Here is a 23,211-nt window from a genome sequence, read left to right as displayed (position 1 = left end):
ATTGGCCTACTATGTCACACCCCCTGCGAAGGTCCCCGCTGTTTCCAGCTATTGACTGCTGGTTGCAACACTGTTTTCTTGATCCTACCAGTCTACAGACTCTCCTGCATTTGGCCAGTGAACCTGCAGTTTTTTAATCTAGTTTAAAACAAGGGTGCTAACTACGAGTTTATGAATAAAATTAATGCTGGGTGATAAATCAATGGAGCAGTGACAAGTACCCAGCACTGTGTTACTAACCAGTATCCAGGGTCTTGTTCTGTGGTCACCAGCTCTCCACAAAAATGATGAAATCCTATACAGGTGCGAAGGGGGGTGCGGTGGGGCGGCGGGCTTGGCCTGTGCCTGCTCTCTGGTGGGTCTGGGGTTCGACCCCACTTGGGATAAGCGGTTTCAGTCATTGAGTGTGTGTGTGTGTGTGTGTGTGTGTGTGTGTGTGTGTGTGTACACAGGTGTGAAATATTAAACTTCCTAAATTACATTTCACATGAAATTAATTAAAACATGGAAGACTTACAACTAATTATGCTTAAATAATAACATGGACTATGATGTGAACATGATTATATAACAATTTTGTTTATCATTGCATGTCCTGTACATATTTTTAAACATATATACATCAAGAAGATTATCTCTATCCCACTTTCTTTTTTTTTCCTCTGTAATCAGTGCCATGCCTTAAATTGTATACATGACTGCTGTACAGGATAATCTTATTTTATTTTCCATTCATATTTAAATAGTTCAAAGGAGGATGATGTCAAAATTGTAGCAGCACGACAAAAGTGCCCTCATTGTATAACTTTATGTGTTAGCGCCCCCCATAGATTCCTTAGAAGAAAACATGAGTAGCAGTCCTCGATGGAGTGGAACACAGGCTTGTTTGGACACTGAGGGGCGTGTCCGACCCCCCCGCCCTCCCGAACTGGACAAATGTATCGGGTTCAAACCCAGGAATGTCGAGGTCAGCTCCAGCAAACATCATCGAAACCCTTGCTTTAGTTGAGCAAGTTTAGTTCAAAAGCTGTTTAAAAGACGATCGATGAGTGGAGTAAAGTGCTTGTTTTGGCGCAGCTTCGCTCAGCCGCACTGGCTGAGTAGCGGCACTCGACACCCGCGTCTGTTTCCATGGCAACAAAACAGTTAATTAGATTCAGTGGGTCGGAGAAGTTTGTGTGTGGAGAAGAATGCAAGTGCATGCCAGTTTATTTCAAAGTGTCACACACTCCGCTGCTGTGTTTTCACCTCCTGTTTGACTTGTGGAAGCTCCATTTGCCCATTTATGGAAACAAGTTTCGAAGGAAAAAAAAAAAAAATCAGTGGGAAAAGCTGAACTTCTAACAACGATACACTTTCCTTCTCTGCAGCCTCAATCTGGAAGTGTGAACATCATTAGAAAGGGCGAAACTTACTGAAATTCATTTCATATCGTTCCTCCACGACAGTTTTTTTATAAGTGCACGGGTTTGGCCACCAGTTAGTTGTAATTCAATTTAAAAAATAATTTAAAAAAATCCACGATGGTCATTGCTTTTATTAGGATATGACATGATGTAAAAGAAAAACATTGTCAAACTTGATAAGGAATCGTACACCACCTGTTAATTTATTCTACATGAAATGATCGCGTGGACGCATAACATAATAAGCAGACGAAGAAAAGGACTTAAACTTCGTTTGAAGAGACTGTTTGCGCTTCCACACACTGTTCCGCGAAGGAGAGACTCGGTCGTCGTGGAGCGTCCAGCTCAAAAGTCCATTGTTCCTTTGAACTCGCAAATCTGGCGGTGTTAAAACACATCACATGTTCGGTCTGAGCTGCCGCTGCGCGCTCCCGCCCAGCAAGCATCCTCGGGGGGAGCGCGCCGTGCACGCGCCGTACTTTCTTTCGGGCGCGCGACACCGCGAGCGCTGCGCTGGAGACGTCGGAGGAGCGAAACGTAATCGGGCAGAAATGCCACAGTAAATCAAGTAGGAGGGAGGGAGGGACACCGAAGTGATCTGAAGGCGTCCGGGACGACGCGCTTCGCCGCCACCGTCCGATCAGCCCGAGAAACGGATGCGCCCGCGGGCACGATGGCGCGCACCTACAGTCAGCGCTCTCTAGCTGTCCTGCTCTTTCTGGGACTTCTGTCCGCCGTCATGGCCCTGCTGTCCCTCATGCTCGTTTTCCAGCTGCAGTCGCACAGCGCGGCCATGAAGGAGAGCAGCCCGCCGCCGCCGCCGCCGCCGCCGTTCCCAGCGGAGGTTTGCGCCGTGTTGGTGCGCGTGTCCGCCGTGCTCGCGGCCTTATCGCTCACACTGAACCTGAGCTCCGTGCTCGTGTGTCTCCTTCACACTTACTTCACTACCGAGATGTGCTGCGCGGGGGAGGACCATGCGGACAGGTAGGACTCCTCGATTAGTATAGAATATTATATATGAAAATTGCATACATATGTTGTGATTTTTTTTTTAAGTTTGAAACCCGCGTATATAACGGTACACTTCATATACACACGGTATGCCGCATGTTCTGTCTGTGTCACTAAGTTGTGGCTGTTTTATTTCTCCACGAATTGTTGCACCATCCCGCAGAACGGGGCGTTTCACGCGCCAGTGCGATGGAGTGGAGGTGATCGGTTCCGATTTCTCGCTTTACGGGATAAAAAAGTGGAGCTCCTTTGCTGGGGACATAACGCACCATGGAGTGGACGGAGCGCAACAGTTGTCTGTATTTATTATCTTCCATCTGGCCGAAGTGCGGTGGTCCCGAGCGCTGCGCGAGCCGCCGCTCCGTCCCCTCGTCCCGCTTTCAGCCCCGTCTCCCAGCAACGAGGGTCTCCGCTCATTATGCGCCCCGATCACGTCCGCTGCTTCTGCTTGTTCTCGCGCAGAAATACCGTCGCGTCCCTCAGCAGCTCCACACACACACACACACAGTACTTTGATTCATAATTACTCTGGAAGACAACAGACATGGCCAGCAAACACACAACGCAACAGCAGCGCAAATAAAAATTACAATATTAATTTACCTTCCGTCTCTAACACTCACTGTCGTGCTGTTGGCTTTGAAAAATACGATAATATTCTAATCCTGGTTTCCTTTAACTGTTCTGTTAAACACTGTGTTGCTACTTTTTATGGGATGTCTGTGATTTTGTTTGTTTACATCATATTCTTCTGAAAGGGACTCATAATAATTCATTTTTCACATTCCTTCCCCCACCACCCCCCACAGAGCAGACTGGTTTCTCTTGGACAGCAGAGCGGTTCGACATGTGGCCGTTGGACTTTTTTGCCTTGGAGTCTGTGTGTATTTGGCAGGTAGGAACACGAAATAAGCGACGCGGAGATGTATTATGAATGGAAACTGTAATATTTAGCACACATGAAAATATAAAGAAATACTATAGCCTTAATATGTCAACTTTTGTTTGGCTGGCACAGCATCAAAAGTGACTTACGTGGGAAACATTATGACGACATATCCATTTATGGTTCAGGGTTTTCTCATCAAACCAATTATGGATGAGGACCCTAATCAAGGGTATTACTGCAGAGATGGGGACTTGAGTTCTGTGATTTTGTTGTTTTAACAAGAAAACAGCTCTCAGGAATATGCTACTTGCTGCCCCTTATATTAAAGGGCAATCAGATTTTATTCTAACCCAGTGACAGAACAGTGCAAGGTGTGAAACACACTGAAAAAACTTAAGGTCACAAATTAGCTGCACTCACTGAGTCATTCAGTCAGCAGCACGTCCACTTTATTAAGGCCTAAGGAAGTCAGGAACAAATGTGTTCCTGTTCCAAAATCTCCATTATGGAGGTCATACGTAGTTGATACAAGACAAGTGTACAGCTATTACAGATAAACAATGTCATCCTTTTTCATTTCATATCCCGTGTAATATGATATTTGCATTGGAAGCAGTACTTTAGATCAGGTGTGAACTTTGTAATCCAAACAAAACTGTGCTTTTGTGAGAGAACTGTTTTAACTTTTTTCTCTCTCTCTTTTTTCTTTAAACTGGCAATCTTCCCTCTATTACTTGCAGCCATGTCCATTTATATGCTGCTTGTGTTTGAAATTGAAACGGGCATTGCCAGCGCCTGTGTCCTGGCATCTGGTGTGCTGGTTCTGCTCATCACTGTGGCCCATACCCTTGTGTGGGCAACCAGCACGGCCAGGCACTACCGGAATGAGCTCCCCGACACCATGTATCGGAATGACCATGACAGCAGCCCCGGTGTCCATCCCTCAGACCGCAGTGCGGGGGACAAATCCGAGAGGTGCCATCGAGGGCTCTCGGGCTTCCAGCGCCAGTTCTCGTACCCACTCTCCGAGCCCAAGCAGCACCCCTGCGCGAGCCAGAGCCACACCAGTGACAACAAAGGCTACGGCAGCAGCAGCGGGAGCGTTCCCAGGATGCACCGGACCCTCTCGGCAGAGTCTGGGCTGCTGCAAGCACAGTCCCAGCCATGGAATGGCATTAACAGTGAGATGAGAAAAGTGCTAGCACGCAAATCTGCCAACATGGCCAAGGACTCCACTCTAGTGTGACCTGTGCTGCCAACACTAGAAAGGAGCACATGCCATGGGTTGGAGGGGGGGGTTGGTATTGGCAGGCAGCCATAAGTATCTCTTCGCATTGGCTGGCACCCATTTTTGGCTTTGACAAATACGGACGGAATATTTAAAAATGTTTGATGTTGATGGAAAAAAAGAATCCTTTGCATGTGTGGATCTAATTTAAGAAAGAACCCGTTGATAGATATACAGGTATACTGTATGTATCGGGATAAAGTGAGGATGCACGATTATTTATTAGAGGTATGCACTTGTATTGATAATGAATTTTTTAGTTACATACTTTTTGTAAGAGGAATATTTCAGAGTCAGATGGAGGTGGCAGACCAGAATAATTTGATACTGCTTTCAGAACAGGAGCAAATTTATGGTTTGAGAGAGACCTGATGATTTCAGTCACTGTATTGTGCTCCGTTACATAGGTAATGGGAGAATAAAGTCTTACCTGGAGAAAGCAGGAAGTATTGTCTTACATGCTCTATTTTGGCAAAATACTTGTGAATCTCTTAATGCTCCTGATTTCTACTTTCCAGATATAAATCATATTAATTAGAGGGTACTATTTAAATAGTAAAAACTTTACAACGTTAAGCATCTGTGACGGCTTTAAGTTGAATCTTGAGTTTCGTAAACTGAGGGTAGATGAAGTGTGAGAACAGCAACAATATACAGTTTTTTGACACTATTGTATTACACAATGTGTAGCGTAAGTAGTAAGGTACATTACAAACCATGTTTATGAATAGCAAATCTGTGTCTAAACAAAATAAAAATGTAAACCAAGTATAGACAATGCTTTTTGATACTTTAACAAATGACAGTAGACACACCTCTCAAACTTAAAAATACAAGGCACAAACTACATTGAACTTTTTTAAATTTGCCATATAAAAAGAGTTTGCATTGATTGTAGAGCAAGTTGCTGCAGAGAACAGCTACTGTTAGCTATTACGTGAACATAGGTCATGTCTCAGTAATTACTGTGGACAGTCCCTCCCAAGCTTCAGGGGGAGCTGGGTGCTGGTTTGAAAGAATAAAGTACCCAGAGGTTTTTACATTTACATCTATTTATTTAGCAGAGAACATTTTACCATCACTAGGGGTGTTAGAGGAAATACCATTCACATTTATTTACTTAGCAGATACTTTTCTTCAAAGCGACTTCCAATGAACTCTATGTAGTGTTTATCAGCCCACACAGCTTATTCACCATGGTGACTTACACTGCTAGATACACTACTTACACTGGGTCACTCATCCATTTTGTCTAATTACATACGAGGGGGCAAAAACAAAGTTTAACAAACTGATACTGTTAGCGGTAATTTAGGCTTAATATACATTTATTCATTTAGCAGACACTTTTCTCCAAAGCGACATACATCTCTGCGAAAAAACTTTGTGCATTACATTAGGAGAAAGAGACATAGTTGCAGACATGTGATTCTTAAGTTAACCTAGTTTGTTACCTTCCACTTGATGCACCGATGTTCATTGCTTTAGTAGGTGCATAAAACGCAGGATAGATGAATCCTGACAAAGAAAAAATTGTAGGAAAATTTTTTTATAAGATACACAAACATTTACGTACAATTGTCACGCGGAACACAGGGAACCGGGACGACTGAACCCAAGTGCAGCGTTGTTCGTCTGAAGTTGAGGGAAGAGGCAAGTTCTCAAAACCAGGGACAGGCGAAGGGTCGGTCGATCGGCGAACAGGCCGGGAACGAGGATCCGTGGACGTGGTCGGAAAACGAAGCAAGGAGTCAAAAAACCAGAGATTGTGAACAGAGAATAGAGCAAGTGTGTGTGCGAAGTAACGTGAGGAAGGGCGGTTGTCCCAAACGAGATTCCGCAACGGTACGGGAGCTGGAGAGGGTCTTCATAGGGTGAGTGATTACTCAGGAACTAGTGCAGAGTCAGGTGTTGTCGCTTGTGTTGTGGGCATGGATGTGACAACAATACAGGAGTAGCTGCTGTGTAAAGACTTATCTGAGGATGATTATAAAGTTAGGGTGCATGAACACTTATACCATACATGAGCAGGAGAGATCTTGGGCGAAGTGAGTCCAGAAAGGTGAGTTTTCAGACCCAACTTGAATATAGACAGAGTTTCTGCAGTTCTGAGTGAGAGGGGGAGGTCATTCCACCACAACGGAGGTAGAACCGAGAACCTCCGTGCTTTACTTTTGTGCGTGGGACCACCAAGCAAGCAGAAGTAGACGAGTGAAGGGGTCTGGTTGGGGTGTAGCGGTTGATCAAGACCTGTAAATAGCTGGAAGCAGTTCTATTGATGCATTTGTAGGCAACAACCAGGGTGTTGAATTTGATCCAGGCAGCTATAGGAAGTCAGTGCAGAGAAATGAGTAGAGGAGATACATGGGAACACTTGGAAAATCAAACACAACTCGTGCGGCAGCATTCTGTATCAGCTGTAGAGGTTTGATGGCGGAAGCAGGAAGGCCAGATAGGAGAGAGCTGCAGTATCTGGACGGGATGTCGCCATGGCCTGGACAAGTAGTTGGGCAGAGTCAGTAGTGAGGTAAGGACAAATCCTGCGAATATTATGCAGGATGTATCTGCATGTCCGGGTTGTGGCTTTGATGTGCTTAGAGAAGACAGACTTGAGTCAATCGTAACTCCCAGACTCTTAGACTAGGAGGTAGGCAAAATGAGTGCGTTGTCCAGTTTGATCGATAGATCGTGACAGGAGGGCAGGCCAGCTGGGAGGTGAAGAATCTCTGTTTTGGAGAGGTTGAGTTGAAGGTGGTGATCAGACATCCATGCAGAGATGTCTGACAGGCAGGCAGCAATGTCTGCAGAAATCTCTGATGCTCCAGGTGGAAAGGAGAGGAAGAGCTGGGTATCATCAGCATAGCAGTGGTATTTGAATCCATGGGGGGCGATGACAGGACCGAGGGAGGAGGTGTAGATCAAGAAGAGCAGAGGGCCCAGCACCGAGCCCTGCGGAACATCGGTTGAGAGAGGCAGAGGAGAAGAATGAGAGCTCCGCCAGACCACTTGATAGGATCTGTCAGAGAGGAGGACTCAAACCATCTTAGTGCTGCACCTTTGATCCCAAGCTGGTTAAGAGAGGAGAGTAGAAACCGGTGATTGACAGTGTAGAATGCTGCAGACAGATTGAGGAGGATGAGGACCGAGGAGAGGGAGGCACCTCTAGCCAATTGGAGAGCATCAGACACTGCCAGACACCACCGATATCCACTGAGGAGATGGTTCTGGGTGAGGAAATCAGATAGTTGATCACGGGCCACTCGTTCTAGAGTTTTAGACAGGAAGGAGAGAAGGGAGACCGGTCTGTAATTTTGGACCAAATTGGGATCCAGGGATGGTTTCTTTAACGGAGGTGAAATGAGAACAGTTTTGAAGGCAGCTGGGAAACAGCCAAAGGAGAGCGAGGAGTTGATGATCTTAGAGATCGGATCAAGTGAGCAGGTGGTGGCTCCGTATGATATCAGGAGGTTGGAGATTTCAGATTCGGAGAGAGACTTGAATTTGGACAGCACAGCTTTGCAAGGAGGTCTAGTGCGAACAAGGCAGGGTGATGCTGAGAACATGTCAGTGATTGCTTTGACTTTGTCTCTGAAAAACAAAGTCATCAGCAATGAGAGAAGAGAATACAGAAACAAGACACCTAATACAGATTGCTATTGGGCTTTTTAATAATAATAACAATAATAATAATAATAATATGACCCCACATTACTGTTTTAGGAGGGAAACTCATAAATGTAAATAGTTGCATTATGGGGAATAATGTGAAATGTGGGTGTGCAACCACTGGGGGCACTTACGGGAAAAATGATGGGGTGACTGTGTCTGGGAGTGTGGTGAGAAGAGAGCCTGTGGGTGCTAAGCAGGCTGGGAAGGCTAGCTATAAATGCAGGTCCTGGAGGAAACCGAGTCTTCTGACTGAAAGCATTATTTCCTTGGTGTTGGTGTTCAGATAAATCATTCATGATAAACACTACCTCTGTGTCCTTCTTTGCCCCATCCAAACCCGTGGCACTGTGTGCTACAATAATAATGTTATGGGCCTATTTGGAACCTTATTAGCAGGCTGGCAAATCTGGGTAAAAAATGGATGTCAGAATAAATATTGCAGTACAATGAGGAATATGCTGCACAATATAAGTAGAACTGCACATAACATTCCTGTGAAACTGCTGTATTTAAAAAGGCACAATGCTAAATAGTTGTACTGCGGCAAAGATTTGCATAATTCACACACCAATCTGTACATCTCAGGTCATTTATTTCCAAAATCACAAATCCTTTACCCCAGAAAGACAAAGAATTTGTCAAACACAAATACTAAGCTAAAAAAACCATTTTATATATGTTCATGTTCTGATTAGCAGTAAATTTCCTCTACCAACCCAACCATTTATTCATTACTGACCCACACTAATGGAAATCCATTTACAGTTAATTTACTCTAACATGACTGAAAACAAAGTGGCTTACTGAGAAATATTGTCATGATATCTAAAATTAGCCTTTCTTCAGTGGAAAAAAACAAGAAAAGTCAAATATTTAGTTCCCAGGCAGTTTTAAATTGGTAGCCTAAATCCCATAGTCATGCAAAGGTGATTTAAATGGCAAAATTAAGCAGTTTTTTTCCCTTATTGACTTTCCAGCAGTTAGAATTATTACACTGTGATTGTTAATTTGAGGGAATGCTTGGTGTATCTTGATTTTCAGCTATGACGGTGTTTTTGCACCTTGTTTGTGATTGACTATTGGGCAATTATTTTAAGAAATGCCATTTATTTAGCTGTAATTAGGGCAAGATCTTTACACATTTTTCTTTGTGGTGATTGAGGCTTTTGTATATCAACTCTGAGGGTCCACAATAAGTACGGATATTTAAAACTAGCCTGTCCAACTTTGTATGACTGGAAAGTTTGCTCTGAAATTACGACCATTGACTTTGATACTCATAGTTAGTAAGCAAAAAAAAAAAAAAAAAAAAAGGCATAGTTTGGGAAATGTCACATTTTATTTTTACCCACATCAACTGGTAAAGGCGGCTGCTCTTCTTACTCTACACTGTTGCTAGCGAGCTTGGTGACTATTCCATAGCTCGGTAACATGATGTGCTTACTTTCAAGCGTCAAACATGGCATATCACTATTTTATTAGCCAAGTTACACAACATGGACAGTAGTGAGTTACGATAAACTAGGTGTCAAACTTATTTTCAAGATGATGCTAGTTAGTAACCCTTGTTGTTGTGCTCAGTGAACCATTAACTAGCTATGTAATGATTAAATGAGCTACACTGACTTAGCATGGGCAGCTCAGTGGGAATAATGACTGTGGAGATGAGCGGGCGCTAGTTAAAGCTCACTCCCTTACTTTGGTCCCCTGGTTATCATTTGGAAGCAGACGTACAGTAATACCTATCCAGCTCATTTAGCTACTTCAACATTTGGAGAGGGTCACGTTATTATTACTTTAATATTAAATTAATAGTTATGATCTTGAGAGGCCATTGCAGCTAGTTAGTCCAGTTAAAATGTAAAAAACCAGATGGTTTGTGAACAGATTTACTTGTTTTCCTGTTTTCTCTATGCATGTTGCTCTTTTGGCAACATCTAATTGTTTCGAAAGGAGATAATTTACTGAAAAGATCCCCGCCCCCCAGAGTCATAGCTGTACAGCCATGATAACTTTCTTCCATAGTATTTGGGAAAAAAATACATATTTGACTTTGAGAAAAGCAGTTTTTCAATAAATTAAATTTATTTTGAGTGTTACAGTAGCCTATGTATGTCTAAATTTGTCAATAAAAACGGTTAACACATCCCGTTATAATACTGAACAAGCAGAATACAGTAGTAGACTTTTTTTAAAAAAAAAATCAAACATCATCATGAGCACAAAATGTAACAAGGGAAAAGTAAAAGCAGAACATTTCTTAACGATTATTTCCCCCAGAGCCATGCGATCTAAACCAACTTCTCTCTGTGCGAACTGAAAACTGAAAAAAAAATAGCTTTGATAAATACAAATACATGCAAAAACAAAAATTAATAGAAAAAAAAACACGACTTGCAACGAACGGCGCACCGTGAGTGGCAGCTCGGAACTCTGACGTCAGTGGCTCGGCTGCACGCGCTCGGGTCTCCACAGCGCCGCACATTGGTGCTCAAATGGGATCGTCGAATCGCCGCAACATGATTGGATGCGCACTCGACGATGGGCGTGTCCCGAGCGCTGCACCCTTTGAGTGCCGAAATTTCTTCAAACATAATAAACAAACGCGTTCCAGCTCTGCGAAAGCGTCCAGCTTTGGTTATCCCTGCAAATAAACAACACGGCGAGGGGCAGAGCAATCAGGGCTATTTTTAAGAAGGCCGATTGCGGTCGAGTAAATAAGCTGCCGCGGTTGCATGACGGGATTTCGCAGCTGATTTCGGCTACTTTCACTTTTGGCCAAGAGATCAGGAAGTTAGCGGCGGGACGCTACAATGAGCGAAAGGCACGCGCTGCAGTCGCAACTCGTGGCGAAGCGCTGCGACTGACACTGTGTTCCTATCAGCCAGGCGCCGCGTAGGTAACTTGTTACGGCGACACATTAATAATCAATCGATCAATCGCGTACTTCGAACGCGGCTGCGCGTAGCGCGTTAGCTCTTCTTTACGTGATTAGCGTGCGTAACACTCGCTCAGCCTCTCTCGTGTGTGTGCGCGCGCGCGCGCCATCTAATTCTTCTCCAGTCGTGTGTGTGTTCACCGATCGTTCAAAACAATGTTTGAAACATGTCACAGTAAGGGAGTACTGTACCTGCAGCGGCAGCGTCACGGTGCGCTCGGGAAGGGCCCGCGCTCTCAATCAACGTGAGCCGTAACGGTTACACGAGGTTTACACGCCGGGCTCCGTGTGCGTGTACGTGTACGTGTGCTTGTGCGTTACACGTGCCATAGTGTTGGTATCAGTTGAGAGTGCAATTTGACCACGTTCACGGGGGTATGCAGTTTTACTGCTTTTGAAAATATCTCTGAGAACATGATTGAGCCCTTACACTTAAAGTTGGAGAGGAAACGCTGAAGAGTGTATAAAATAATATAGAAATATTTATTTATATTGCTGTATAAATATTAAGGAGTATTGCTCATAAAGGGCAGGGAACCCCTTTGCCCCGCATAGGGGTTCGAACCTTCTTACGAGCGCTGATGCGTAAAGATGAAAGTGTGTGTGCTGCGATACTGCAACTTTATTTCTGGACCTTAAGTCCTCAGGGACGTTGAGATGCGATGGAGAGGCTCCATCCCGGTGTCCATCGCTTTCGCTGTGTTTGTACCATCGGGTGCAGCTGGCCTCCCGCAGTGGCGTCCCTTCCGCACCTTGGTTGTTGGAGGCGCCGCAAAGCTGTCGCTGGAAACGACTTGATCCAGGCTGTCCTTACCGTGGCGCATCCAGAATATTTATCAGCTCCAGACAGACCGTGGGTTGGTTGAAGGCTTCGGCTTAGATTTCCTCTCAAGAAACCCGTGTGGATTTTTGAGAAGGAGTAAAAAGATGACTCATCGGACCATCTTGATTTTGTCACATTGCATTGGTCACATTTGTCACCGCTGCTCAGGGGATGAGATCCATAACCTTTCTGCAGGTCAGGCATTCATGCCTGTTGGCCCCTTGGACACAAGCGCATTCAGAAATGCAACCGGAGCATAAATATCACCTTTGTGGAGCCTACCGTGTGGTTTTCTGTTGACTGGGATGGAAGGGAGTCGATTAATTTAATTTATGTGTCAAAATGATGTTTTCTGATTACTTTTACTAAGCGTCTGTCTGGCTGTGCCTGTCGCTAGGACTCCGATCACCAGTTTCTCTTTTATTTTTTTTTTTTGCACGTTTTCCTCGTTTGTCAAATGCCGTCATCATCCGCAACACTGTTCCCCTTTCCACATATTGCTCACAAAAGCGTTAAATAACAATGTCACACAGATGCTGTCTGACTATTTGGAATTTGAGTTTATTCACTGTCTTGCGTTGCTCCCTTCAAGACTCCATAGCTAAAGCGTCGTGGTAATGTAATATTAAACCGGATCTGATCCGATTTGAACCGTATTTCTAACTTTTATTTCTAAACCTCAGAGTTCCACACTTTTTTTCTTGTGTCATTTCTATTAATTTTCCCAATACATCTTCATATTAATCACAAATGTCGAGTCAAATAATATTAATATGCAACTTCTGAAACTGCGTGAATTCTCTGGCTTTTCCTCGGGCAGGATGGAAGAGGCCGACAAGAGCGCGCTGCCACCAGCCAGCGATGCGAGCGACCAGGCTGCGAGCGCACATCCTGTGGGCATGGACAGCGAGAGCTCCGCTTTAGCAGAGGAGACGTTAGTGATTCACCTGTACCCCGCTGATCCATTAACCGTCAACCAGGAGGAAAGAGACGCACCTTCGCTCACGAACGGATTACCTGTCAGGAATGGTAAGGACTAAAGTTTTGATATATCCTTACATATACTGTGTGCGTGTATTACATTGCTAACATGACGTGCAATGAGTCAGCAGCGTGTACCAAACTGCAACACTAGAACCATATGCCAATAAAAGTTATGATGGTAATGTTGCAGCGGTCTTGCACGCTCCTTCGACTTGGAGAAGTTTTCCTTCACACCCCAGTTTGTCCCACTCTAACCGAGATCTTGTCCCCCCCCCCCCTCCCATTAAAGCTACTTGTCGCTTTCGAAAATGCTTTATTGTGTAAAGACAAAACATATATCATACACACAGTGATTCTGTACATGAGCTCCTTCGCACCTCTTGTATGCTTGCTCTGTTGTTCATTTTCAGTTTTTTCTTTGTTTTTATTATTATTATTTTTTTTTTTTATTTTTTTTTTTTTTACCCCATAGTGACCCGTGTAGCTGACATTGTAGCACTTCTTTTCAATGAATGGTTTTTAATGAGCACGTTGTTTCTTCATGTCTCAGCTGCACAGTTCTTAGAGTTTCGACCTGCAACCTCTGGTCACAAGTTTAGGTGCTTGAATACTTATTATTTTGGTAAGCAGGTCCCTTTATTTACACAGGATCGACTTTCACATGGAACATTAATGCTCCGCTCTTCCTTAACATGATTGCCATTGGCTCGTCTCCATTTTCCAGTGGAAATTCTTGATATATTTTAAAGTAGCTGCTTCGATTTTAGGGGGGACACAGTGGGTTGGATCGGGTCCTGCTCTCCAGTGGGTCTGGGGTTCGAATCCCGCTTGGGATGCCTTGCGATGGACTGGCGTCCCGTCCTGGGTGTGTCCCCTCCCCCTCTGGCCCTACGCCCTGAGTTGCCGGGTTTGGCTCCGGTTCCCCGCGACCCCGTATGGGACAAGTGGTTCAGAGTGTGTGTGTGCGCTTCAATTTTAAAGTTAACCTCTTCCGTTCGTTCCCTCTCTCTTTGTCACCAGGTACGACGGCTGCCTTTGAAAACAAAAACGACGACGGCCAATTTAAACATTCAACCACCCTTACCAACAGGCAGCGGGGCAACGAGATCACCATGCGGCCCGCGAATTTAGACAGTAAGTTCAGTGCAGGCAACAACCTGGCTTTTGCTCGTGGGAAGGAAGAGACGATTGTTCTGATCGTGCTGGTGAAGCGGCGAACATTCATATACGTTTAATTTCGGTTTCACTCTTGTGTTTGTGGGGCAGCAAAGGGGCTCAGTGCGTACGTGTGTGTGCGTGCATGCATATGCATGCATTTCCTCTGGGTGCTCCACGTTCCCCTCGCCCTCCAAAGGCATGGAGCTCAGATGGAAATACCCTCGGTGTACTAATTTGTGTGCGACTCGCAGCGTCTACCATGGCGCTTACTTCCTGAAACGGGGCGGGTTCGTGGGTCTCGATCCCCGCAAGACCTTCTGGTTTGTGAAAATGGAAGAATTTTGTATTTGTCAACCTGTTTTCATTACCTAATTACTGTCTTTAAGAAAAAGCTAAATTACTTGCTCAAAGGACCAGCTATAGACACAATATTTATCTAGTTTATTTGTTTTTTTTTTTTTTAAAAAAGAAAAAAGCCGTTTGCTTAATTTCCCTCCTTTTAACTTGTCTAGTACTTGCAGGCAGTATGTGAACCACAGTCGCGCACAAGATTCAGTGATTTTGACACGGTGCCGCCTTTTGCCTGTATCTTTACAGCTCTTTCGGTGCATCAGCTGGCAGCGCAGGGGGAGGTCACACAGTTGGCTGGACACCTGAGCAAAGGTCAGCCCGGGTCGCGTCGGTCCCTTCGCCCCGACTTTCCAAACCGCGCGTGGAAATAGAGCGGCGCGTTTTCCGATCTGCGGAGCTAGAATGTTCAGCCAGTCCTGTGGCCGTCGTCGTATGTTTTTTCGCTCCCTTCTCGATCGAAAATGAAACAGTTGGTGAACGTGTCGAACGGAATGTGGGCTGATGGATTAATGAGTGATGTCGGTGTCGTCGACAGTTGTACGAGTCCTGATGCACGACACGATTCAGCAGCTAACCCCACTATTATGTATGCGGCAGCTGGTTATGTAGTGGTTAGAGCTGCTCCCTTTGAACCCAAAGGTCGCAGGTTCGAGTCTCGCTTCCAGCTGTATTACGCTTGAGCAAGATACTTACCGTAATTACTCTAGTAGAATTACCCAGCTTGTAGAAATGGGTAAATAATTTTAAATAGGTGAACATTGTAAGTCGCTTTGGAGAAAAGTGTCAGCGAAATGAATAAATGTGTTTATATGTACAGTAGTAGTAAAGTGCTTTTGCTATGAGGTGTGATCGGAAAGTTCTAAGGCTGTAATTTATAGCTGAGAGTGTACCGCCATCATTTTTATGTGCTGTGCATTAAGTAGTGTCCCCCAGATGATATGGGCTTGTCCCCACATTCCTGCCACTTTCAGAAGTCTTCAGCTGTGATCTCACCCAAGTTCTGCGCTCATGTGTCAGGGATGCTTGGAATGTAACTCAATTGCTGTCCTTTCAGCTTTATTTTTTTCTTGGTGTTTTTTTTTTTTTTTTTGGGCAAAATTTTTTTAATAGAGATAGCAGGAACGAGCATTGTCGCTGAAAATTCCTCTCAAACCACTCCCTCTGTGTTCCTTGATCTTGTCCCATGTGTATTTTTGATGTACATCATTCTTTTAAAAAGTCTTAGAGAGTTTTGATCACACCACATATATTGATTATGTATTGAAAATACTATTTCACAGATGGTTTTTAGCGGGGCACGGTGGCGCAGTGGGTTGGACCAGGTCCTGCTCTCCAATGGGTCTGGGGTTCGAGTCCCGCTTGGGGTACCTTGCGATGGACTGGCGTCCCGTCCTGGGTGCGTCCCCTCCCTCGCCAGCCTTACGCCCCGTGTTGCCGGATTAGGCTCCGGCTCCCCGCGACCCCGTATGGGACAAGCGGTTCGGACAGACAGATGGTTTTTCACTAAGGCGACATGCAACAGTTAATTCCACCAACAGATGGACATTTACATTCATTTAGCTGACGCTTTCCTCCAGACTGGCTTACAGTGTTAGTTACAATTATTTAGTCATTTATACAGTAGGCAAATTTTACTGGAGCAATTTAGGGTAAGTACCTTGCTCAAGGGTACTACAGCAGGAGGTGGGAATCGAAACTGCAACCTTTGGATACAAAGGCATTAACTCTAACCACTGCTCTACCAGCTGTCCCTGACATAGATGCAGATAGGATACAGTTCTCACAGTACTGTCACTATTTACACCGGTATGTGTTATGGAGGAAGCTGCGTATAGAGTACATGTTTTAAAATTGGGTGACATTAACAGTCACATTGCACGAGCAGCCTGTAGAGTTGACATGAAATTCAAAAAGTGTATGTGATAAATTACATAATTTTATGGAGTAAATAGATCTCAGGAGAAGTGAGTCTGAAAGAGATTGGTCTTGAGACCTTTCATACACTTTAAGAGGGGACCATTCCACCACAATGGAGCCAGAACTGAGAATCTTTGTTTTTGATCTTGGACCTCTCGTGCGTGCCACCACCGATCGGCCGGAGGTTGAGGAGCATAGCTGTTTGGTTGTGGCATAGCTTGTGATCAGGTCTCGTAGTTATGAAGGAGTGTTGAACGTTTTGAATTTTTGTCAGCTCCCTCAACTTTCCACAATAGATGTTGGTTTAGAGTATTGTAGATTAAAGATAACTTTGTTGGGATTAGATGCTTTCACCAGGACTGTGCACATATACATTGTATAAATACACACACACCATGTGAGACCGCTTGTCCCATATGGGGTCACGGCAAGCCAGAGCCTAATCCGGCAACACAGGGCGTAAAACTGGAGGGGACACACCCAGGGTGGGACGCCAGTCCATCGCAAGGCACCCCAAGCGGGACTCGAACCCCAGACCCGCCAGAGAGCAGGACCTGGCCAAGCCTGCTGTGCCACCACACCCCCCGTTGTATGAATAATGAAAAGGTAATAAATATTCCTGGAATCTAAGCCAATATAATATTACTTTCTTTAGCTGACACGTTCTGCAGGAATGCATTGGACAACATATTTCCAAGACACCTAAAAATATCGGTCACAGACACTGTGATTAATTTTCTATATTTAGTATTTTAATTGACGTATTTGTGCTTCGGCTTGTTTTAAATGACATTGCATTCTGAGTGCGTCGTGTGTAATGAGCAGCACATAATTACACGGTAAATGTGCAGTCGAGTAAGATGTTGTGCCTTTTACACTGGCTGTCTGCAGCTTTTTATTACCCCTTTGGCAAAATCCAAACTAGTCTTGCACAGGAGCCTGCGCTGTCACGGCAAGTCGTTACTTCTAAAGTGATATTCCGCACTGAACCCGTGTGACGGGATCTTCAGTACGGAGAACACGAACTGTATCCTAACGGCGATTAAATGAGAAAGAAGCCGTTTATTTGCAGAATGTTCGTGATCACACGTAGCTCGTAAAAGCACGAGAGGTCGAAACCCGCTTTTACACATATTGTTTACCTACGTGGGTTCATGTGGGGTCACCGATGCGGGATGATCGAATACTGAATGCAGGCGCTGCTGCTCGCGTTGAGTCGGGATGTGCGTATTACTGTGACTCTTGCAGACAGCTCCCTGGTGAACAGTCAAGATGAGCGAGGCTTCACGCCACTCATGTGGGCTGCAGCGTTCGGGGAGATCGCTGTGGTGCAGTTCCTCCTCGACAAGGTCAGGCATCATCCCACGCAGCCCTCCACTCGCACTGACACCATTCCCTGACAGCACACACCTGATTTCTGCTGCAGTGAGTGAAAGCAACTGAGAGAGGGTGAAATGATTGAGTGCACATCCCAAAAATCACCCAGGATTAATGCTGGTTGCTGCCTTTAATTCGTGTTGGTCTTATGGCTGGTGACAATGACTGCTCAGGCTCTCGGAAATGAAACGTGAGCGCAGGTGGCGTAGTCCTCCTTCGGCTCATTTTGGACCGTACTCGATCGGTCCATTCGGCGTCGGTCGTCATCAGGCTAGACGCTGCAGTGATTTTGTTCACGTGTGTCTAATTTCCACTAGCACAGTAAGCAGTGAGCGCTGGGGTTTAGGAGTAATCAAATTTGTCAAAATAATCAAATTTCTGTAAAAATTTTAAAACTTCACGTCGGGTGCGCGGGGTACTTCTCAGGGAGCCGACGCGAAAGTTCTGGCTCGAGAACGAGAGAGCGCCCTGTCCTTGGCCAGCTCCGGGGGCTATGCTGACATTGTGGACGTCCTCCTCAAGCACGGAGTGGACATTAACACTTACGACTGGGTAAGACAATTTGACCCCGTTTAAACAGAGAGGGACAGTATTTTAAATACCATAAATACTTTAAATCAGTCACAGCAAATATTTTGTTCAGTGAGATGTCAGCCTCAAATCATTAAGTTCTCTGTACCATGATTAGCAGCAGCATGTAGTGTGCAGAACACATTGTTCGCCTGTAGGTTTTCGGTGCGTGATGCTGATGGATACAGTGTGATGTTCTAAATTCCAGAATGGTGGAACGCCGCTGCTGTATGCGGTACGGGGGAACCACGTCAAGTGTGTAAGCACCCTCCTCGGTGAGTTACTCTGTCCTGCGGCACTCTCTCCTGAGGGATTCTCGAGTTCCCGTGCTGTCGGCCACGCTAGCCTACTCTTAACTGAGCATGTGGTTCTTGTTTCAGCTGCTGGCGCAGATTTGACCGTAGAGGCGGACTCAGGATACAGCCCTATGGACCTTGCTGTGGCCCTTGGCCACAAAAAGGGTAATTTTGCCTTCCATCCTCTTTGGTTAAAACTCTGTAGCCATTGATTTTGTACAGAAGCAACCTGCATATGAAGATGCTCTTTACTTAAGACAGTTCACCACCTTCATATGGCTACGTTGTGGCTGTCAAACTCGGCGCATTACTTTTCATTCTAGTTCACTTCCTCAGCTTAAATGGCTTACTTGTTTTTAGTTTCATTTCCTGTAGCTTTACCCAATGTATTGCTGCAATTACATTTATTTCTCGGAAAGGGAAGGCAGGTCAGACCAGAAGGACTATAAATGTACCATTTGGACATTACTAACAGATCATGAAGTCTTTTGTCAGCACAGATGATAAACAGAGGGGATTAAATATCTACCTGCTGAAGTATTTGCTACCTTGTGATTGCAGTGCAAAGGGTAATTGAAGAACACATTCTAACACTGCTGAAGCAGAAGCCATGATGCTAGGCCCGGTATGGAAAGGCAGCTTCAAGCGGAAAGTTCTGGAAGGAAGAGGCACCATGAGTAAGGTCTGCTGGCAGACTGCAGGAAGAGACAAAGTGAATGACCTGGCAGGTCACTGCTCATCAGTCGGTCAGACACTAAGTGTGGAAGCACTCTGAGCACTTAGTTTTGAGCAGTTATACTTCAGCTCCACATTAAATTTGTCAGTTTAATAAATAAGTTGTGCTTATTGTAGTGTCAGGTTCTTGACAGTTCTGAGTGCATTGTTTAATTTTTTTTATACTTGTTTTAATCGAAATAGTCGTACCCTGGAAAATGCTAATTTATTCTTGGAAAATAAATACAGTTTGGCCACGTATGACTGGAAGTCATTAAAATGGGCTGCGTCCCAAGCACACAGCTCCATCCTAAGTTGCTGCTCAGATGCTCTCCCTCTCCAGCTTCCTGTGGAACGGTTTGGCTAACAAAGCCTCTGCACCAAAGATAAACAGCAGACGGTGGGAGGGTCTTGCAATTCAGCTTCTGTGGCTCCAGGATGAACTTCCTCCACCCAACCTTTTATTTATCCCGGTTGTGTCCGAACAATCACGAAGCCCTTTCTCCCAGGACATCCAAGGAGTAAACAACGATTCTTCCAAAGAAGTCCGTACTGTTCTCAAACGCTATTTTTAACTTGTCCACCAAGGGGCTCTCCTCAATGGGAAAGCTGTGGGTGGGCAGTCAAGGAAGAGGAGGGAAAGAGTAACAAAGAAAGACGTACATCAAACAGAGCGAACGCTTTCCCAATCTCTCAAACTAGCGCTAACTATATCTGTACAACTTAAAAATAAGCACTAGCTGGAAAAAGAGCAGATGGTGTGGTTTTTCCAGAACTGCAAGTATACATTTATGCTAGACGAAACTTGACGGCAGAGATTTTAAGATTAAATGTACAGTAAAACTTAAAGGCTCTAAAACCGCTTGCAGGGAGGACTCAAAGGATATCTGCGAGGAGTTGTTGTCTTCTGGGTAAAAGTCTGTGATCTTCACAAATGTTCCCTCTCGTAGACACCCTGTGGGGCGGGGGACGACAAGGTTGTCACGTACGGTTGCCACGAGTTCTGCGGGTAGAAGCAGGTGTGGGTCACGGTGCGCCGTACCTTCCAGTCGACACGTTTTCGCCGAAAATCCGCCCTGGAACTGGAGGATCACCGCGGAGACCCTGGAGGCCCGAGGGAACTGCAGCAGCACCCACTGGCTCAGCCCCTGTGCGGCAGTGCGGTGTCATCGATGTGCCCTTACGCACCGCTCACGCGGAAATGCGCTACACTACAGGCCTGAGTTTTTCCAATTCCTCAAAAGTCAGATTCATTCGTTTTTGCTGCAGTCGATGCGCTAGTACCTGGTCCGAGTTCCAGCACGTCTCCTCGTTGCAATCGAACATGTACTTCTTGCCAAACTGCTTCGCATCTCGGTTCAGAACAGAACTGACTCTAGCACACATGACATTCAGAAGGAAAGGGGAAATTACATTTATTTAGCAGACACTTTTCTCCAAAGCGATTTCCAATGAACACTATGTAGTGTTATGAGCCCACACACCTTATTCACGAAGGTGATTTACACTGCTAGATACACTACTTACACTGGGTCACTCATCCTTACATCAGTGGAACACACACACACACACTGTCACTCGCACACTATGGGGGAACCTGAACAGCATGTCTTTGGAGTGTGGGAGGAAACCAGAGCACCCAAAGACTTACACTGCTAGATACACTACTGGGTCACTCATCCATACAACAGTGGAACACACTCTCACTCACACTGTGACTGTGGCTGAACCTGAACAGCATGTCTCTGGACTGTGAGAGGAAACCAGAGCACCCAGCAGAACACGCAAACTCCACACAGACCGAGTCGGGATCGAACCCACCCACGTCCTCTCGCCCAAATTATTCAGTATGACACAGAAAAGCCAAGGATTCAAAAGAGCGAGTCATCACCGCTGTATTTGGTCAGTGAGGCACTTTTGCAGTCCACCAAAGCCATTTTTACCTCATAAATTAGCATTAGCGGTAGCATATGGCTAACTGCAGTGGTCAGTTCAAATCTCACGTGCTGCTAATTTAGGCTATACTATAGTCCCCTAGAGCAAGGTACTCACTCTAAATTGGTCCAGTAAAATTATACAGGTGTATAAACGCGTAAATAACTGTAAGTGGCTTGGAGAAAAGCGACAACTAAAGGGATAAATGTATATACCTGCTCACGGTGTCGCTGCAAATCAGCGAGGCCGCCATCTTTGAACTTCTCGCGGAGAGAAAATTGCCGTATTCCATCAAATAAGCGCGCCATAATTTCATGGCCGCCAGTTCGCTGCGAATCAAGGTTTTTACTCTCTGGGTAAATTACCGTAATCGATGAAGTACAAGCGATTAATCATTGCGACAGTTCTTCAGACTTTCGGCGATACAACTACTGAGTAAAAACAGCAGAAACCCAAGAAGATGAACAAGTGTCATGTGTGCGCGAAGGCTGAGTTGTATTTATCGCAGTTCAGTCATGTATTTTAACTTTGCTTCCGTAAAAATAACAGAACGACCTGCGGAACTTAATTCAACGATTGACCCTTAGATGGCAGTGTTGTATTTGAAAACTTTCCCTCGCGCTCGTGAGACGAACAAGAGCAAATGCCAATCGGTCAGTTAATTACTGTATATCATCATGTTTACAAAGGCGTGTTTTAGAGAAGCACCTTTTAGTAGCGTGTATTCTGAGAGTGTGCCAATAGCAAAAAAAATGTATTTGATGAAGAGTAAGGTCAAGTGGGGTCATCACGTTTTTTTTTCATTACCTGGCTGGAATAATACGTTTGAACACTGCTGAAGATTTGCTCAAGATTTCCCCTTATTTGTCTCTTCTGGGAATAAACAGCTGCCACTAAAGCGAAATGCGTGGCACTTTGCCATCTTGCTCATTCACTATCATTGACCGCTTGTCCAGCGCAGGGTCGCCGTAGTCCGGAGCCTATCCTGGAGGCACAGGGCTTGGCAGAGTACAGCTTGGATCTGACACCAGCCACTGTCACTCTTTAAGTCTTTTCTGGCCCTTTTGTAACGCATGCACTGTCCATTTAGTCAATATCAGTTGCGGCAATCTGTGTTAAGGTCAGCTGGCTATAGGGATGACCAGAAAAAGAAATTCCACCTCACGTTGATCCCAGAAGCAGCGGAAGTGCAACCAAGAACGATCCAGAAAGAGCCGTGACCTGCAAAGAACGCAATGACGTTCAACAACAGCTTGACTCCTCGACTCTTTGCATTGCTACTGCGGTGAAAGAAGCAGTGATTCTGTTCTCATCACCTCTCGAGTGTCGAGGATGGCCCCGCGTTCTTAAAAATGCACGAGCATCATACCGTCCCAACAGAGAGCTTACTCATCTTTTTTTTCCATTCACTGCAAGTCTTGTGTGTTATGGTCTAGGCTGGTGAGCGCTTTTTTTTTTTCCCTGGGACAGCAAAAATGACAATGCCTCTTCTATGATTAATTGCTCCAATCAGTTGCATTTTATAGACCTTCTAAGTGCAGCTATGGAAAGCAGAGCAGAGGTTCCAGCCGGTCTTTGGTTGAGGTACTGCGGAAACTTTCCGTGCCATACGTCAAAAGAGACATTGCAGGAAGAGGGGGGAACAGAAAAGAGGTATGATTCGCTCTTCTTGCTTGACACCTTCATCGACCTGTTTACACCAGCCCCAGCTGTCTGTAGACCTTCGGCGCATGCAGAGGACAAAGCAGCCTGTCATATGGGGCTGACCTCTGCTTCACTTTTGGGTTGCCCACGATTCCTGAGTAAATTTCATCTTCTGTCGGAGCGGTGGGATGGAGGGGCGGGGGGGGGGAGCGATGCGATGCCTTTGTTTCGCCAAAGCCAT

At 45.3% G+C, this 23,211-nt stretch overlaps 3 protein-coding genes across 5 annotated transcripts; 2 read left to right on the top strand and 1 right to left on the bottom strand.

Annotated features, from left to right (window-relative positions):
• The first annotated feature begins 1,812 nt into the window (after positions 1–1,812).
• tmem221 (transmembrane protein 221) lies at positions 1,813–5,233 on the top strand. The gene is made up of 3 exons (XM_018728122.2): positions 1,813–2,390; positions 3,227–3,312; positions 4,047–5,233. The coding sequence occupies exons 1-3, from the start codon at positions 2,080–2,082 to the stop codon at positions 4,550–4,552; spliced, it is 903 nt and encodes a 300-aa protein (XP_018583638.2). The 5' UTR covers positions 1,813–2,079; the 3' UTR covers positions 4,553–5,233.
• A 5,469-nt stretch (positions 5,234–10,702) lies between these two features.
• On the top strand, positions 10,703–19,315 carry rfxank (regulatory factor X-associated ankyrin-containing protein). 3 transcript variants are annotated; one of them, XM_018728384.2, is made up of 9 exons: positions 10,703–11,158; positions 12,845–13,053; positions 14,029–14,142; positions 14,764–14,829; positions 17,683–17,783; positions 18,238–18,363; positions 18,590–18,656; positions 18,762–18,842; positions 19,239–19,315. In XM_018728384.2, exons 2-9 carry the CDS (start codon positions 12,846–12,848, stop codon positions 19,289–19,291), a joined length of 816 nt encoding a protein of 271 aa, XP_018583900.1. In that variant the 5' UTR covers positions 10,703–11,158; position 12,845; the 3' UTR covers positions 19,292–19,315. The 3 variants fall into 3 exon arrangements, with proteins under 3 accessions (XP_018583900.1, XP_018583899.1, XP_018583901.1); XM_018728383.2 differs by having other exon boundaries at positions 10,704–11,162; XM_018728385.2 differs by lacking the exon at positions 14,764–14,829 and having other exon boundaries at positions 10,705–11,162.
• Positions 19,316–19,856: 541 nt separating this feature from the next.
• nr2c2ap (nuclear receptor 2C2-associated protein) lies at positions 19,857–21,585 on the bottom strand. The gene is made up of 5 exons (XM_018728386.2): positions 21,542–21,585; positions 20,676–20,766; positions 20,434–20,539; positions 20,279–20,346; positions 19,857–20,002 (listed from the first exon to the last, which is right to left on the bottom strand). The coding sequence occupies exons 1-5, from the start codon at positions 21,577–21,579 to the stop codon at positions 19,880–19,882; spliced, it is 426 nt and encodes a 141-aa protein (XP_018583902.1). The 5' UTR covers positions 21,580–21,585; the 3' UTR covers positions 19,857–19,879.
• Positions 21,586–23,211: the final 1,626 nt, after the last annotated feature.

Source organism: Scleropages formosus, chromosome 9, assembly GCF_900964775.1.
Source record: "Scleropages formosus chromosome 9, fSclFor1.1, whole genome shotgun sequence".
Taxonomy (NCBI): domain Eukaryota; kingdom Metazoa; phylum Chordata; class Actinopteri; order Osteoglossiformes; family Osteoglossidae; genus Scleropages; species Scleropages formosus.
The sequence above is the reverse complement of the archived record's forward strand: the minus strand, read 5'-3'. Positions and strand labels throughout refer to the sequence as shown.

Excerpts from the sequence above, each read along its gene's own strand:
- tmem221 (XM_018728122.2), top strand. The coding sequence starts at position 2,080 with ATGGCGCGCACCTACAGTCAGCGCTCTCTAGCTGTCCTGCTCTTTCTG. Across the intron at positions 2,391-3,226 it reads GGGGAGGACCATGCGGACAG|AGCAGACTGGTTTCTCTTGG; the intron begins GTAGGACTCCTC and ends CACCCCCCACAG. Across the intron at positions 3,313-4,046 it reads AGTCTGTGTGTATTTGGCAG|CCATGTCCATTTATATGCTG; the intron begins GTAGGAACACGA and ends TATTACTTGCAG.
- rfxank (XM_018728384.2), top strand. The coding sequence starts at position 12,846 with ATGGAAGAGGCCGACAAGAGCGCGCTGCCACCAGCCAGCGATGCGAGC. Across the intron at positions 13,054-14,028 it reads CGGATTACCTGTCAGGAATG|GTACGACGGCTGCCTTTGAA; the intron begins GTAAGGACTAAA and ends CTTTGTCACCAG. Across the intron at positions 14,830-17,682 it reads GGCTGGACACCTGAGCAAAG|ACAGCTCCCTGGTGAACAGT; the intron begins GTCAGCCCGGGT and ends TGACTCTTGCAG.
- nr2c2ap (XM_018728386.2), bottom strand. The coding sequence starts at position 21,579 with ATGGCGGCCTCGCTGATTTGCAGCGACACCGTGAGCAG. Across the intron at positions 20,767-21,541 it reads TGCAGCGACACCGTGAGCAG|AGTCAGTTCTGTTCTGAACC; the intron begins GTATATACATTT and ends CATGTGTGCTAG. Across the intron at positions 20,003-20,278 it reads AAGACAACAACTCCTCGCAG|AGCTTTCCCATTGAGGAGAG; the intron begins ATATCCTTTGAG and ends CTGCCCACCCAC.